The sequence below is a fragment of the Coptis chinensis genome, chromosome 4 (genome assembly GCF_015680905.1).
Source record: "Coptis chinensis isolate HL-2020 chromosome 4, ASM1568090v1, whole genome shotgun sequence".
In the NCBI taxonomy this organism is placed as follows: Eukaryota; Viridiplantae; Streptophyta; class Magnoliopsida; order Ranunculales; family Ranunculaceae; genus Coptis; species Coptis chinensis.
Genome location: NC_141459.1, coordinates 108,172,376 through 108,189,695, shown reverse-complemented (window position 1 = coordinate 108,189,695; position 17,320 = coordinate 108,172,376). Strand labels below are relative to the sequence as shown.

The 17,320-nt window shown below is 38.7% G+C and overlaps 1 protein-coding gene across 1 annotated transcript; it reads right to left on the bottom strand.

The window, feature by feature from the left end:
- Positions 1 to 580: 580 nt before the first annotated feature.
- LOC147506906 (putative U3 small nucleolar RNA-associated protein 7) lies at positions 581 to 6,247 on the bottom strand. Its single transcript, XM_086558947.1, is given in 11 exon segments — positions 581 to 1,348; positions 1,351 to 2,062; positions 3,284 to 3,323; positions 3,744 to 3,814; positions 4,333 to 4,451; positions 5,123 to 5,255; positions 5,347 to 5,436; positions 5,518 to 5,586; positions 5,662 to 5,710; positions 6,008 to 6,072; positions 6,164 to 6,247. Coding segments are annotated over 11 exon segments (1,662 nt in total). The 5' UTR covers positions 6,170 to 6,247; the 3' UTR covers positions 581 to 1,040.
- Between the last annotated feature and the right edge of the window lie 11,073 nt (positions 6,248 to 17,320).

Genomic DNA, 17,320 nt, shown 5'->3' with positions numbered 1-17,320 from the left:
GTCCCTTGTTTTCAATGTGAACCGCAGTCCCTCTCCCTCCTCAATTGGTAGGCTTCATATTGGGTGGTGTGGTGTATCAGATATTCTGAAGTCAAAATGGAATGCTGCTTGTATTCGACATAGGAAATCAAGAATTTGCGCACAAAATGCAGTATGTATATTAGTGTAAATATACCGACGTCCCTAAAAAAACTTGGATAGATTGATAGCCCAAGGAAACTGCCAAGTCTAGACACTAGCTCTACTCTTGGTAGGATTATAGAGATGGCAAGAAAAGTGATTTTAGTAAACTTATAGAGACGAAGTTGTGAAACAGAGTCGTGACCATGCTTATGAGAGATGTATCTGTTCAAACATGCATTAAAACCATGAACGTAACCTAAACAAATATGACAGAACACTTCGATTAGGAGTTGAAGAAAGAAACTATATGGATATTTTTGCCCGAAGAGATCACAATATTTTGACTATGCTCAACCATCCAGAGTACTACAGGTCCAGGGTATATTATTTTACTCTTTTAAGGACAATGCAAGTTATGACTGATAACACCTCAATGACCACATACCATACACATTAATTTGTCATAAAATTACTACTGCAGTTTCTCAAGTGAAATCAATCAAAGATATTAAAGCCACTACATGTATACGTTTAGTAACCTGCAGTCTAAAATACAATTTCCAGTTGGGCTGCCATAAGCCCATTTTTTCCTTGAATACAAATAACTCGGGTTAGTGTTTCTGTAGACGATCTTTCCTTCAATTCCACCATAAGGTAAACCTGTACTCTAGAGCAGCTTAGCGTTGCAACACAGTTTGAACTGCGGTAACAAAAATACCCGTGCAGCAGAGCAAGATTGGAAACGGGAGCAAGGGCTCAAAACCTCCTAGTCCTTGGAGCAACTACTGAAGTGATAGATTAACGGAAGCTGCACTTCTTGCAAGAGGATTTACTTCGTTCCAACAATGTAATTCAAGGGCTCTCGCAAGAGAAAACAAGTAAAAGGCATGCATCAAGCTTTAAGATACGAGGAAAGATCATGTGGGCCTCTTGCGAGCAAATCGCTGAAGAGTAACCGGAAGCTGCATTTCCTCATTCAGTTTCCGTTTTTTCACCAACTGTGGTTCCTTCAATTGTTCATCATAGAAAGGCCTTTTGGCTTTCACTACGCCCTCCTGCTTCTTCGACTCCCTTCTAGTAGGCTTGTTCCTTCCTTTCGTTTTCTTCTTTTTAGAACCCTTCCTAGCAGCTGCAATGGCAGCCTCCATCTCAGCTTCTCTCTCCTGCTTAGTCGGTTGTTCTTTCTTTCTTCCCGGTCTCACAGTACCTATCTTGGTCGGATCAGCATGATTGTTTCGGGTGGAAGCTTGTCAAGAAGAGCATGAACCTCCTTCTCCCTCCGCTGGCTTGAAGTTTCAAATGGATTTGCCACCCAAGTATCAAAATTAGGCTCTCCGGAGCCTGGCACAAGAATGGAAGATATACCCATTGAGTGACCAATCCCCAAAACATCCTCGTAAGGTTGGAAATGTAGTTTCCCAACTTGATAACCTTTTACCATTGAATGACTCATGTAACGGCTATATTCCTGATTTCCCATAGTATCTTTCCAAACCTGTACAAGTGATCCACTTCCAATACCAAGCAAACCTGTTTGGCTGAACTGCAAGGTTTTCGCATGGCCTGGGTATGTGTGAAGAACTTCGAATTTCCTTAGATCCCAAAGCTTGATTTTCCGCTCCATGCCTGCAGTGGCCATGAGATGACCTCCAGGATGGAAGGCCATTGCTGAGACAGGCCCATGGTGACACAGCATCTTGATGAGAGGAGCGGCACTGGTGGGCCTCCACATGGTGACTTTACCACAGGAGTGACCCAAACCTACAACAGCATTATAGGGATTCACCTGCATTACATCAGAACGACCAAGACCCGTTCGGTAACTGCCCACCATTCCACCATGTGTCACATCTTGGTAATGAAGTTGCCCGAACTTATTTATTGAAGCCAAGAGGAAGTGATTTCTTAAAAATTGAAGCTTCAGTACTGCACCATGTTCCTGCAACATATTGAAAGAGCAATGCATGAGTAGAGTGTTCCGAATAAACTCCCGCATATGTATACACAACGAATCTTGATTCAACCCCATTATACAGTCTGCTCAACATTTTCATTTTCTAATGTAACAACCACGCATTCTGTGGGCCAAACCCAAATATTAGAGGTGGACAAATATAAGATGTACAAGTCACTTAGGTAACTCTTTGAGGAGGTGGACAAATATAAGGTGTATAAGTCACTTGGGTAACTCTTCGAGAATTCCTTTTTTTTTGGATAGTTGAGTGGTTTATGGTACTAGTCGGTTTGAACAGTGCGGGAATAACTCCCAAATTAAACTAATTACTTCCATTTTTCTTTTGTCGATAAAACAAAATATTCATTAATGAAATGTAAAAGTGACAGATAGTCACAGTACAATGGCAAGACCAAACTAATTAATTATATAATTAGTGAATTTACTACAACATGAAAAAAAATTACTTCTAAAAAAAAAGGGGGGGTTTTGTACTAACCCCCCATTTGGTCTCAAAAGTCAGTTCAATGGTGTGACTGAAGGTGTTCAGTGGAACAGGTCAAGGCTTGGGTTTGATTCCTGCCTTCACAGGGGAAAGGGGGTCTCAAGGGATTAGGGAATAGATCCTAGCTGGCACTTACACCTTTTCCATTCATTAAAGGAAAAGACCATAGTCTGATTCTAAAATATGACAGCAGTTCAAACAATTTTTCTATTCCTCTGCTGGGCTTCAAATCTTATGAGTCTAATGTCTGAGCAATTTTTCTGATTCCTCGCTATTATTTGGATGACCGACAACAATTTAATCCCCAACAGAAAAAAAGTACATTTCTGGAAGTGGAAGATGTTCACAATTTCTAATTTCAATGCTTAAAAAATTCATTCAATAAGTTCAAAACAATTTTTCTATTCCTCTTCGACCGAAGTTCTGTACCATCCTTATTTCATAAATATATGGATACCTGTTACAGTTCTACAATCATATTTAATTGGATTTTTATCATTGTTGGGTTTTATAATTGGCTTCAAAATGTTGGTATTTCAAAGTTAAATATATTTAATAATTATTTGTAATGAAATTCAATGAAAAATGCATATAATCCCAATGAACAAACCTATTATGAAAAACAAAAGCAGAGAAAACAAAATCCTTGGTGACACAAGAAAATAGAACAGAAAAAGGTACATTTGAGGAGTCTGGGCAACAAGATGAAGTTCTGTACCATCCTTATTATAAATATATGGACCTGTTACCAAAGTAATTGATTTATCAGTGAGATAACATCAAAAAGAAAATATCACACGGGATAACTATTAGAGAAATTCAACAAAACGCGTATAATCACACTGAACAAAGATATGAATCACAAAAGCAGAGAAAACAAAATCGTGTAGAGAAAAATAAATCATGATACAGCCATATCGACCACAGACCACCAAAGTAATTGATTTATCTGGATAACATCAAAAGAAAATTTGATAACTTTGTTGAACAAAAGCAAAATCACACTGAACAAAGATATAATCACAAAAGCAATAAATCATGTAAGACAAATACATGCTTTGACTTTTGATCATGGTAAAACATATCAATCCACCCATTTCTAAATTTCCTATAAAAACAAAGTTTGTTATCGTCAAGAATTTATAGTAAAAAGAACGGTCTTACTTCTTCTGAGCTACAGCAAAAAACAGTTCATTGTGCAAGAAAACCACATCTCTCACAGTCTCCCTGACCTGAAATTTTCCAATAAGAAATTTAAAATAGGTTTAGGAACATGATTAAGCACACCATAAATGAATAAAAACCATACAACAAAAGCTATAAGAAGATTCATTCTTTGTTGTAAATAACAACCCCACCCCACTACCTCTCTCTCTCTTGGAGGACTTGTGAATTTTGATCATCTTGTAATAGTAAATATGATGACTCTATGTCGAGTATTTGAGTATATAGGCTGTAGTTGGGAGCCTCCAACTTGTAGGTGGAATTAACGAAGAAATAGCACAGTTGTAATCTGTTGAGTAATAATTGTTGTTGACTAAAGTAGAACCAGTTCATCTAGCAAGTTTATGTCAGCAGTCAGCACATAGAAAAAGGGATGTAGTCCCTCCACTCCATTACTACTAACATACCAAGAGTCTAATAACTATCAGTTGCAACTACACCTATGGCCTCCGTTGCTATTTATTCCAAAAGTTTATATCATCATAGCAGTTATTCACGTTCTCAACTTCATGGGACAAGAGCAAACCTGAAATTCTTTAATCAAGTTCAAATTTTTCATGTCAATCAGTGCCAGGTGCCCCTTGCGTCCTCCAACTGCTATATATCGACCACTTGAAGCATAGTCTATTGTGTAAGGACCTAAATCTGCACATAGAAATGACAAATAGGTTTGGGCACTTGAAATGCTTAAGTTCCAACAATCTCCCTAAAAACCAATTGCTGAAAATGAAAAATTCTATTTTAAAGATGCATATTATTAATCACAAAAAAAATTTGATCTAACGTAATTTATATCAAAATCAGTCTACCCATTTAAAAAGATCTGAATACAAAATGAGCCTACCATTTTCAAACCAAGATATATTGTATCATAAAAAAGTAAAAACATCAACTGCTAAGATGACCTTGTACCCAGTCAATTGGCAAACTAATAATGAGAAAATGGTGATTTTCTTTAAACCATGATCATCACAAAAGAGATCAGTGCGTCTGGACATTACTATCTGCTAAAAAATGTACACGCTTCTATGGACATGGAGATAACTCAAAAGATATTCCAACATTTAGTAATGCCAAAACAGGTTTGCAGATTTAATATCTTCTTATAATGCTGAGTTCTACCTCAATGAGTCTTCGATGTGAGTGTGCTGGTTTGGGTGTCTGGATACTCAAGTTATGATATTTGCAAATTCATTCATAACAAGGGTATCGTTTGTATTCGAAGCATCCCCCTTATCAATAACAGGAACACAATACATTTCTAAACAATAATCTACACCATAAATAAATAAACAAGAAGGGAAAACCTCGTCAACCTGGTAATACCAAATCAAATGGCTTCCTTGAGCTCAAAATATCAACTTCGCGAACAATTGACTCCTGCCGAAACCTCCACGTCTTTTCTAAACCTTCAGCTTCTAAGTACCCCGGCTCACTTGGCATAAGCCACTACAAATAAAATCCATAAACTTACTATATTAAATAAAAAGCTCATAACAATATTAAACCAAAAAAAGAGTAAAACATGAATAAAAAAAACCTTTTCAGTTTTAGCAGCAGCATTTGCAGATTTCTTATACAACTCCTCTTTACTAGCAAGTTGTCCCCTCAACTTCTTATCTTTCAAATTCTGCACACATGTCAAATTAATACCAAAAATACTATTATGTAGAATAAATAAAACAGTAGTTAGTTTAAAAAAATGACATACCTCAAAATTAGCAATATCACCACGGAGATATTTCTTGACTTTTAAATCTAACTCATTGGTTGTATTATCCTGCATGTATTTGATTCTTGATTTAAGTTTATGATAATAAAATAGTACAACTTATTACGTCAGCAACTTACTTACGTCTACTTCCGATTTTTTCGCTCCCATCTTTTGCCCTTCTTCTTTTCGACTATAAACGATGGAATCAGCCATTGAGATATATAAATAACAATGATCTATTTGATACCAAAGAATATATTTTTTACATACGCACCTAGTTTTATAAATATTTGCTCTAAAAGAATTTCCAAAACAAAATGTTCCATAAGAAAAATAAAACTTTCTATGTTAATAACCAGTGAACAAGAAAGTAGCCAATGCTAAAAGAGAGTGGTGCATGACTTTGTTTCATCATCATAGCATCAACGAACAATAAATAAATAAATATGCAAATGCAAATGCCAGTAGTTGTATACGTAAAGCTTACAGCTTCTGGTCATCATTGATTTCGAGCTTTTTCTGGCAACCAGTGGTTGAATTTGCAATATCGAACTGTAAAAAAAACAACAGAACATAAACATAAACATTGAGATTTAAATAGCAAACACAACATACAGATTTCATTTTTAAGACTTGATCAAACCTTCATCTTGTTGTTGAATGGAAGGCAGCGCTTACTACTTACTTTCTGCCCCACTCTATTATATCCCTTCCTTTGGGGTACCTATTAGGGTTTTTCGTATTGGGCTAAAGGCCCATAGGCCCATGTACCGGTTTTTTCACATATTCCAAATGAAAAATAACAGAAAAATGCTTAAATCTAGGGGTGCTCTTTTTGCCGAATTTCCGATTTTTCCTAATTACTATATTTTCATACATTTTCCGATTTCCAAAATAAAAATTAGAAATTGGATATAATTAAAAATCCGATCCGATCCGAAAAATTCGAAATTCCGATATTATTCCAATTTATTCCGAAAATATATACTTCTTCACTATCCACTTGATTAATCTCGAACTTTTCATTCATTTTAAGTTTTTTACTTCAAAAACAAAACAAAACATAACCTAGTTTCCCCACTTGAATTGGACAATAACAACAATGATATGAAAAAAAATGTCATTGAAGTCATACAATGACTTCCGCACTAATCCAACAAACAAATTCCAATAGATAAATATTATGTAAAAGCTACTTAGAGTCCAAGACCATAATCCATTATTTATCTCAGTTCAATTTCCACACACGAAAAAGATTGAAACATTACAAATACCCGCACTCAAATGTAATGCAATGCTTGCTATTGGTGGCTATAAAATCAATTCTTTTTTCTCAAGAAACAAGTTGTTGTTTTGGTGTTGTGGACAATTTTCTCTCCCTAAAAACATTGATGATATTCCAAAAATAATTGAAAGTAAAGAGATATTTGAAAATTTACCAATTTCAAATTTTTCGAAGTTATTCGAAATTTCGATTCAAATTGGAAATATATTTTGAATCCGAAAAAAAATTGGATCGGATTTGGCTAGCATATTAGGTTCCGAAATTTTTTTGGAAAAATTCCGAAGGAGGTTAATCCGATCCGATCCGATCCGAAGTCACCCCTACTTAAATCTCAAAGCATTTACTCGCTCCTCAACCCTCTCGAGAGGGCTTGAGGGCCGGATACCATGTTATACATTTGATTTACAAAATAAATTTAGAAATATTAGTTAAAAATGATAAAATTGAATGCACTTCACAATTAAACCTTCAAACTACTAACAAAACTTGTTAAAGTTGTATTAATTAATTAAGATCAGTTAAATTCATTTCATAAAATATTATAATGAAATTATAAGGTTGGCAAACTTAATAGATAAACTTTCTTTTAAGTGATTTTTAGCATATTAATGTTAAAATAAAATATATTGTAAAAATATTTATTAAAATATATGTAATAAATGTTGAGGCCCTAATGAGGGTCGGGCTTAAGTTTCAAAGTCTAGGCCCTTACCCTCCCCTCAAAGGCTCGAGAGTCGGGTAGGCCTAGCCCACGAATGTATGAGGGCCTCATTTTGAAAGTTTTTTCTTCCCATTGGGCGGGGCGGGCGGGCTAAAAGTTTGAGGGCCATTTTGACACCCCTAGTTCGTATTAAGGTAATTTTGTTACAACTAGTATACTGCAAAACTGTGGGAGTGAGAGAGAAAGAGAACGCACGGCTTTGGGTGGGTGAAGAAGAGGAGAGAGAGATAGGTTCTAGGCAGAGAGAAAGATATTGGAAAGAAGAAAGAATTTTTGGTGAAAAGAGAATGAGGACAGACATAAACCTACCAAATATAATTTTGGGCCACATGCCCCTCCCTCAGCATAAATCGTTTGCTCCGTTCACTTGACTAAGAGCATCTCTAGGTGGTGGTAGTATCACCTACATGTTTGAGGCAAAAATTTGAAAAAAGTATTCTCAAATTTTGACCAACTTTAGGTGGAGGCAAATATCAGTTGTAAATTTGTAGGGTCTACCATGCAATATTGATACTATCGCCCCAAATTGAAAAAAAAAATTATATATAAAAAAAACCCCATGCGACATTCCCACTGTTGTGTCAAATTGCAAAAAAAAAAAAAAAAACACGCGACATTAGCAATGGTGCGTGACATCCGCAATGGCGTGCGACATCCGCATCCGAAATCACAAATTTGCATCCACAATGCGGCTAGACCGGTGATAACTTTGGATTTGCCTCCACCTAGATATGGTTTTTTGCGAAATTTCGAATTGTGGAGGCAAATTTGGAAGTGATACTACCACCTAGAGATGCTCTAATAGGTTAGATATATTTAGTAGTATTTTGTTGTTGATCCAAAGACCCTTTTTAGATGGTTTCACCAAAGTGTCCAATAGCTACAATCTTTTATTCATAAGATGTAAGGAGAAACTTATGAATGCACTAGTTCTTCGTTTAAATATGTTCTCCAAATCACAAAAGTTTATTCTGTTATGAAAAGTTGCAACTGTAATTGTACTAACGGAAGAAGATCTAGCAGCTTGACATTTTGTGATTTTATGCATGTACTCCCAGTCACCACTTGTATCATGGGAACATACAACCAAAAATTCGTCCAATTGTCCCTAAAGGAGGACTCTTGCTTATACAATGGGTTGCCAGAATATGATCGTTTCCTAACGTGCAACATAATAGTATTAATAACTTCACTTTTGTATTTTTTTTTCTACAATTTTTTGGATGTCTTCAATTTTCAGAAACGCGGCATTTGAGCGTGGTGATCTTTTTCTTGATTGTGCAACATCCAGATTCTTGAATTACCTTTTGATCTTGTCTGCTTATAGATTATGACCTTGCAGATCACAGTGAAGCTAGCAGTTACACCTGTACACTCTGAAATATGTTAAGCTAAGTATAGCGTGCCATAACCAATTAACCAGCAACCTAGTTTATGCAAATGCAATGAGCCAGGAGCTCCTTTACGATTATTGAAATAGTCCTGGCTAAACAGATTTAAGGGGGGAAAATGTCTAATGCACATAAATACGAGTTACAACACTATTGTTTTTGAAGTAGCCAGGCGTTTCTTTGACCATTGCTGGTTGCTGACAAGTAGCCATTGTAAGGTCAAGAGACACTGTGAATCACATATCAAGCAGGTACTAAAATATTTCTAACAACTCGTTTTATGGCAAAAAAAACAGAAGGAATTGAATATACATGTCATGACTAGCAAACAATCAGAAAACAGATATCGACTTATCTCTCTTGTCATCAAAGTTACGACAGATAACTCGTTAAAGTCTTCAACTCTATAAATTAAATCATGGTGGTATGGAGAGTAACTGGAGGGACCTTAGCTTAAGTTTGTATACATATTAAGATAAGTTATGTCCTGAACCCCTCCCATATCAAACCCCCCAGTCAAATCGAGGTACAATTATTTGTACCGCTCTAGGCCTTTCTTAAAGTAAACTGACCACTCATTAAGCGAGATGATTATTGAGTACCATAGTCCAAAGTTGAGCAACTCTACCATAGATTATGTTGGTACCATTAAATGGGTCAGTAGGAAAGCCCAAGTAATTGCTTCCATTGGTCGGAATATGAATTTTATCCATGCTACATGTGCCATTTTTCACGAGCCCAAACCAGAGTGGGGGAGGGGGGAGGGTGCAACGGTACCAACAACAGGCAACAATACCAAAGATGCAATGCTCATCATTTCTAAAATTGAACTACGCTCGGGTTTTGCATTTCTACCTAGCATGTGAAATCTTCTTCAACACCTAAAGAAATGCTTACACGCCAGACTAGGAAAGGAAGACAGAAAAGAGAGCACCTCAAACTTTCCTCTGTTTACTCCACATATGCGCCTGAAATAAATACAGCCACATTATTTGTCACATATTTTTCCTTCTATCTATTATTACTACAGAAAAGGTAACAGGTATGTGCACTTATTACAACGAGTTACTGTAGAGAAAATTCTGTTTCTCACGGTCAGAGCGCGCCCGCTTTCGAGTGAAAGCGGGCGCCGACTTCGCTCACTACTCCAGATGTTTTAGCGCCAGCGCCAAGAAAGAAGCGCCAGCCATGGTTTTAACATACAGCCCACTGAAGAGTAGCGGCCCGCCGCCAGTCTTTTTTTGGGGCCTCGCCACAAGAATCGATTTTTGGTTTTGGTATAAAAACAAAATCGCTTTTTGGAAAACCTAACTTTTCCAAAACCAAGAAAGAGAGTGATTACAAGAGAACAATTCTTTTTGTGAGTTGAGTGTTCATTCTTTGTGAGTGAATTGAGAGAGACTTGTAATCTGCTATCTCGACATCTATTAAAGCTTGAACTCGCGAAGGTGGATGTAGGCAAATTCGTCGAACCACCTATATATCTCGGCCTTGTGGTTTGTTCTTCTTCTTTTACATTGATTGTTTTATTTCATATGTTTGTTATTTGATATCGGAAGTGTTGGGATATTGCTTGGAGGGTGTTGAAGTCTTGTCTATCGAGAAAGATCAATCTTTGTGTAGGATTGATCCGCTTTGGTGGTAACGTTGTTTTCGCAGCTTAATTATTCACAACAATTGGTATCGAGAAAGGGTATACGACTCTAGGATTTTGAGTTTAGTACTAAAAATTTGTGTAGACAAGGTGTTCGATTAAATTCGAGGTGAAATTGTTTCTTTTATCAGTTGTAAACTTGAAAGATGGCTCCCAAGATGTCAAACGCAAGGTTTGAAGTAGAGAAGTTTAATGGGAAGAATAACTTTGGGATTTGGCAAGTCCAAGTAAAGGACATCCTTATCCAACAAGGTTTGCACAAGGCCTTGAAGGGGATTAAATCTAAAGGCGAAAGTATGAGCAATGATGATTGGGAAGAGTTCGATCTTCAGCTTGTTCATCAATCCGGTTATGTCTTGCTAATGAGGTCATGTATAGTGTGATGGGAGAAAATACCGCCGCCGGTATTTGGCTCAAACCAGAGTCTATGTATATGACAAAGAGCATGACGAACAAGATGTACCTTAAGAAGCGTCTTTATCGGTACATGATGGTCGATGGTTCAACGATGCAAAGAGCACGCTAGTGAGTTCCGTCGACGCCTAGCGGATTATTTGAATGTTGGTATGAAGATGGATGATGAGGATCAAGCGGCATGTTTGATATTCTCCTTGCCGAAAAGTTATGAGCATCTAATGACTACATTCATGAACGAGAAGTCGCCGATCTTGATGAAGTTCGAGTGCACTTCTTTCTTATGAGTTGATGAAGAAGACACGCGTAGAGAATAGCATTGATGCAAGTCGGGGGCTAGTGGCAAGAGGAAATTATTGCGACGTAATTATTCAAGTAATGATAATTCTAGGTCCAAGTCAAAGAAGCCTTTAAAACATGTACAAAGGCTACAATTGCAATGAAAAAGGACATTACGCGCAAGTAATTGTCCTCACCAAGAAAGAGAACAAGAGATGGTCGAGAAAGGTAAGGCAAAATTTGAGGCAAATTATGCTTCAGCTCAAGAGGATGAGTTCACTCGGTGTCCACACAAGACTATATGACGGTGAGGTGGATTCTTGATTCCTGATGTTCCTATCATATGTGCCCGAATAGAAAGTGGTTTACTTCTTATGAGAGCATTGATGGCGGTTCCGCTTTTAATGGGTAATGACGTTGCTTGTAAGACGGTAGGAATTGGAACTATACGGTCAAGATGTATGATGGTGTAGTGAGGACTCTAACCGATGTGAGACATGTTCCCCGAGCTAAAGAAAAGTCTTATTTCTCTTGGTACCTTGATTCCAAAGGCCACAAGTTTGTGGGGCTAAGGTGGAGTCCTAAATATTGTTCATGGCTCTTCGCTTGTTATGAAGGGTCAAAAATATGGAACCTTGTATACCTCGATTGGTAGTACGGTGATAGGCGATGTAGCAGTGGGTGCATGTAGTAATGATTCCGAAAGACTAAGATGTGGCATACGCGCTTAGGGCATATGAGTGAAAAGGGTTTGTCCGAAAGTTATGCAAGCGGGGTTCTTCTTGAAGAACTTGAAGAAGCCAAGTATGGGGTTCCTCGCGGAGCATTAAGGCCTATGGGAAGCAAAGAGTCAAGTTCAAGTTCAAGTCAAGCAAGCACACGACAACAGCATCCTTGATTATGTGCATACAGATGTTTGGGGACCCTCCGTGGTGGCTTCCAAGGGAGGTAACCGCTATTATGTCTCATTCATTGATGATCATACTCGCTATGTGTGGGTGTATATGATGAAATCGAAAAGATGAAGTGTTTGAGACATTTAAGAAGTGGAAGGCAAGGGTCGAGAATCGCACGATAGGAAGGTAAAGACATTACGGTCCGACAATGGTAATCGAGTATACCTATGGACCTTTCCAAGAGTTCCGGCGGCGCTAATGGGGAATTGCCGGACAATTAATCGACCGAGGGGGCACGCCACAACCAGAATGGAATGGCGAGGAGGATGAATAGAACTTTGCTTGAAAGAGCAAGATGTTTATTGTCTAATGCCGCCTAGGCAAAAGAGTATCGGGCGATGCGCTGTCCATGGCATGTTACCCGCATAAATAGGTCACCAAGCATCGGCTATAGATTGCGGGACACCTTATGAGGTGTGGTCGTAACCCACCGATTATAGTATCTTGCGAAAGTGTTTGGATCGACGACTTACTACCATGTGAGGGACGCAAGCTAGATCCTGAGAGCTAAGAAGGCCATATTCTTAGGGCTTCAAAAATGGGTAAAGGGATACGAGATCAGGTGTCTAGAAGCCCACAAGTTCCCCGGGTCGCCAGAGATGTTACTTTTGATGAGACTTCCGCGTTATCTTTAAGTAGCCGGAAGTAGTCAGGGCGTAATGGTGAAGTCCATGGGTTCAAGCCACCGAGCTTGAGTTGTCCGATGCGCAGATGACCGGTTAGATCATGATGAGGTACCAAATCATGGAACCACACAAAGAACAGAAGAAGAGCAAGAGCATCCGCGAACTTGTAGTGGTCAACCCTAGCCACAGAGACAAGTTAAAGAAGTGCACAAGTATGGGCACGAGAAGCCGTGAAACACTATGGTCGTGGATTTAGTGGCATATGCACCGAATATCGAAGATGATGAGCCGATAGCTTCAAGGAAGCCGTTAGAGATGCTCATTACGAGATTGGTTGGTAGCTATGCAAGCGAGATGGAATCTCTTGATAAAAATCACACATGGGACCTAGTTTTATTGCCAAAGGGCAAAAGGACTATCGGCAAAGAAATGGGTGTTCGAAAAAGAAAGAGGTCCTTCCCCGAGTCCGGACAAGATCGGGTACAAGGCAAGAGTGGTAGCAAAGCGGTTTTTCACGTAAGGAAGGAGTTGACTACAATGAGGTATTTTCCCCGTGGTCAAACATACGCCCATTCGTGTGTTATTAAGTTTAGTTGCTCACTTCAACCGGGAGTTAGAGCAACTTGATGTGAAAACCGCTTTCTTGCATGGGGACTTGGAAGAAGAGATCTATATGAGACAACCCGGGGTTTGTCGCTATTCGAGAAAGAAGATTATGTATGCAAATTGAATCGGTCACCGTGATGCGGGTTAAAGCAATCGCCTGCAATGGTACAAGCGCTTTGACACATTCATGATGCAACATGAGTACACCGGGCAAGTATGATCACCGTGGTCTACTTTAGAAGGCTTCGTGGTAATGACTTCATCTATCTCCCCGCTTTATGTGGATGACATGCTTATTGCTTCCAAAAGCATGGTGGAGATAGACAAGTTGAAATCTCAACTTAGCTCGAGTTTGAGATGAAAGACTTAGGTGGAGCCAAGAAGATAATCGGGCATGGAGATTGACAGAGATAGGAAGAAGCTTACGGATAGTTGTATCTCGTAAAAATACATTCGTAAAGTAATTTCTCGATTTGGTATGGAGAATGCAAAGTCGGTTTCTACCCTTTAGTCGGCATTTTAGGCTTTCAGCCTAAGTTCTCTCCTAGTTCGGTGGAGGAACAAAAGCATATGGCTAATGTTCCTTATGCAAGTGCCGCGGGTAGTTTGATGTATGCTATGGTGTGCACATCGGACATTTCACAAAAGCTTAGTGTTGTGAGCGGTATATGGCAAATCTCGGGAAGCGAGATTGGGAGGCGATGAAATGGGTACTAAGGTACTTGAAGGGTACTTTGGATGTGGGATTAGCTTATGGTGGGAGGCACTTGTTATGTCGCTGGGTTTGTGGATTCGATTATGCAGTGATCTAGATAGACGACGATCGACTCATCGGTTATGTGTTTATGATGCATGGTGCACCGGTTAGTTGGAGGTCTATGCTACAGCTACAGCTTGCTCTATCTACTACGAGAGGCGAGTATATGGCAAAGGGCGAGGCAAAGGAAAGAGGCACTATGGCTTCGGTGGTCTTCTAGATGATTTGGGTATCGAGCGTAACGGTGTTGCCGCGTATTGTGATAGTCGAGTGCTATTCATTTTGGCGAAGAACCAAGTTCATCATGGTCGGACCAAGCATATTGATGTCCGATATCACTTTATACCTGGATGTCGCTGAGGATGGTGATGTAGCACTTGAGAAAGTAGACACCCATGACAACCCCTCGCCGATATGTCGACGAAAGTTGTCACCGGAGTTAAGTTCCAACACCGTTTGGACTTGCTCCAAATCCTACATGTTTGAAAGAGCCCCCAGTGGGCATAGCCCTTCTTCTGGCAACCGATCATGCGAAGTCTTCCTTGCCGGAGGTGTTCCCTACCGGATGTGATCTTGTTGATGTGTTCGGGCTTGGTTTTATGTGTTAAAACCTCACCGAGGTGGAGAATGTAGAGAAAATTACGCTTCTCTTCACGGCCGAGCGCCACCAGCGCCAGAGCGTGGCGCCGACTTCGCCACCACTACTCCAGTTGTTTTAAGCGCCCAGCCGGCAAAGAAGCGCCAGCCATGGCTTTAATACTGCCCCAAGCGCCAGAGTAGATACCGCCCGTCTTTTCTTTTATGGCCTCGCTACAAGAATCACGATTTTGGTTTTTGGTATAAAAACAAAATCGCTTTTTGAAAACCTAACTTTTCCAAAACCAAGAAAGAGAGTGATTACAAGAGAACAATTCTTTGTGAGTTGAAAGTGTTCATTCTTTGTGAGTGAATTGAGAGAGACTTGTAACTGCTATCCGGACATCTATTAAAGCTTGGAACTCGCGGTGTGGATGTAGGCAAATTCGCCAACCACGATATATCTCGCCTTGTGGTTTGTTCTTCTTTACATTGATTGTTTTATTTCATATGTTTGTTATTTGATATCGGTAAGTGTTGGGATATTGCTTGGAGGGTGTTGAAGTCTTGTTTATTGAGAAAGATCAATCTTTGTGTAGGATTGATCCGCTTTGGTGGGTAACGTTGTTTCCGCAGCTTAATTATTCACAACAGCTACCTTACTTCTTGTGATTAACCTTAAACTAAGTTCTAACTGCTTATTATATCCTCACTATAAAAGCACTCCAAATAATGAAAATCAGAACCATCTCTCCTTTTTCAACCCATCCCTACACAACTTCCCATCAACACATTCATAAAGAAAAACAAGAATTTACAATTTTGGGGCAATATTTAAATCAGACAGAGACCTGGATTCCATAATTGGACTCAAGTATCCAACTGACGAAATAGTTCAAGAGGCCCCAACTGATGAACATATAACAATCACGATTGCATCGGGCGGGTTGGCCTCGGAAGGATCGAGTTCACAAGTTCTTCATTCACCTTAACTGGTAGAGGTGGCATCTGCTTCATTATCCCAGGCATGTCATTCAAGCTGTGAAGTTCAAATAAAAGGGAAAGCGATTTCATAAATCAAGAGACAGTGTAAAACCTACAATAATAATGACCATCAATAAGTACAAGGCCATGAAAATTGATACTATTAATCTATGCTGCTAGAGCAATCCTGCAACCAAAAGAGAGGGAAAAAAAACTCTTGTGATAACACAGATTTTATAGATTATGTTCTATATACTTCTATGATCTCAATTCTCAAATGAAGTATCAAATTAGAATCCTGGTTATTGATTAAGGCAGAAGTTCAAGTCTTAACCAGAATATGACAAGGCAGAGCACGTGGACGCACACACAGAGCTCTATATCAGCAAAAGATATACGGGATCCAATAGTTTTCTTTTCAAGATGATTCATTAGCAACTTCTTTAATCTTTGCCATATTTTCACTAGAAAAATATGACAAGTAGAAGATTTTAGTTAATTTCAATGTAAAATACAAACTTCCACTAAACTAGAAAAATATGAAAACTGTTTTTAACAGTCAATGTCAATTACATATTCATATTTCTTAAAGACACAAGTTACATAAAGCCTTTCTTTACTTTTATATAGATGAACTAGAAGGAATTGGCACTATTTGACGCCACCGACATTTGCCCCTAACTACCTACACTTACTGTACTCCCCTTGAAGCTGAACATTCAAACTCTGATTGGCCTGTAGGGCCACCTATTGCTGAAAAGAAACCAAATAAAAAATTTAAATGATGCATAAATATCCCAAAATGTAATCTATCTAACAAGGGCAGACCCTATCCCAAAATATTTGCAGGGGTGAAGCTGCAGTTGTACCCTGCGTTGTGTGTTCGAACACATGTAAACAATATGCTGTGTCTGACACTGTGTACCCATGTTGCAAACAAACATCTGCCAAAATGTAATTCTTACAAGAGCCAAGAGATGAATAAATACGTGCTCGTTCATTATTGTGAGAATATTATCCCGTGTCTGACAGAAGAGATTGATGTTCTTATGAACATCGTGAATCTCCAAGAAGACAAATTGTCAGCTCATACATTCTAGAATTATATGTTCCGCCTTGTTTCAAAAGAATGCATGTTACATGCTAAAACTAGAAAAAAGAGAAGACCAATCCTCAGAGTCCTAGCCCATGACAACATAAAAGTATGTACATATATAGCCAAAAGCTGGTGGTAACAACTATAACGGTAACGAGATATAACACAAATTATTAATGTAATGGCTTTGAGACTTTGTCAAACAATTGATACTTCATAACCAAGAATTATGTCAATAATGGCCAGGCGTTGCGGCATGTCTTGGTTTGCTTCAAATTTACTTTGGTTTTCCGACTGAGGTACTGAACATACATGAAATAGTTTATGGTGTTATGTCATTGTGCATGTAGAAATGATGTCACCAAGAAAGTAAGAAGATACCTGTAAAGTTGCAAAATTTGTTCGAAAACCTGTGTGTTTTGCTCGAGCAAATGTCCTGTAGGGCCACCTATTGC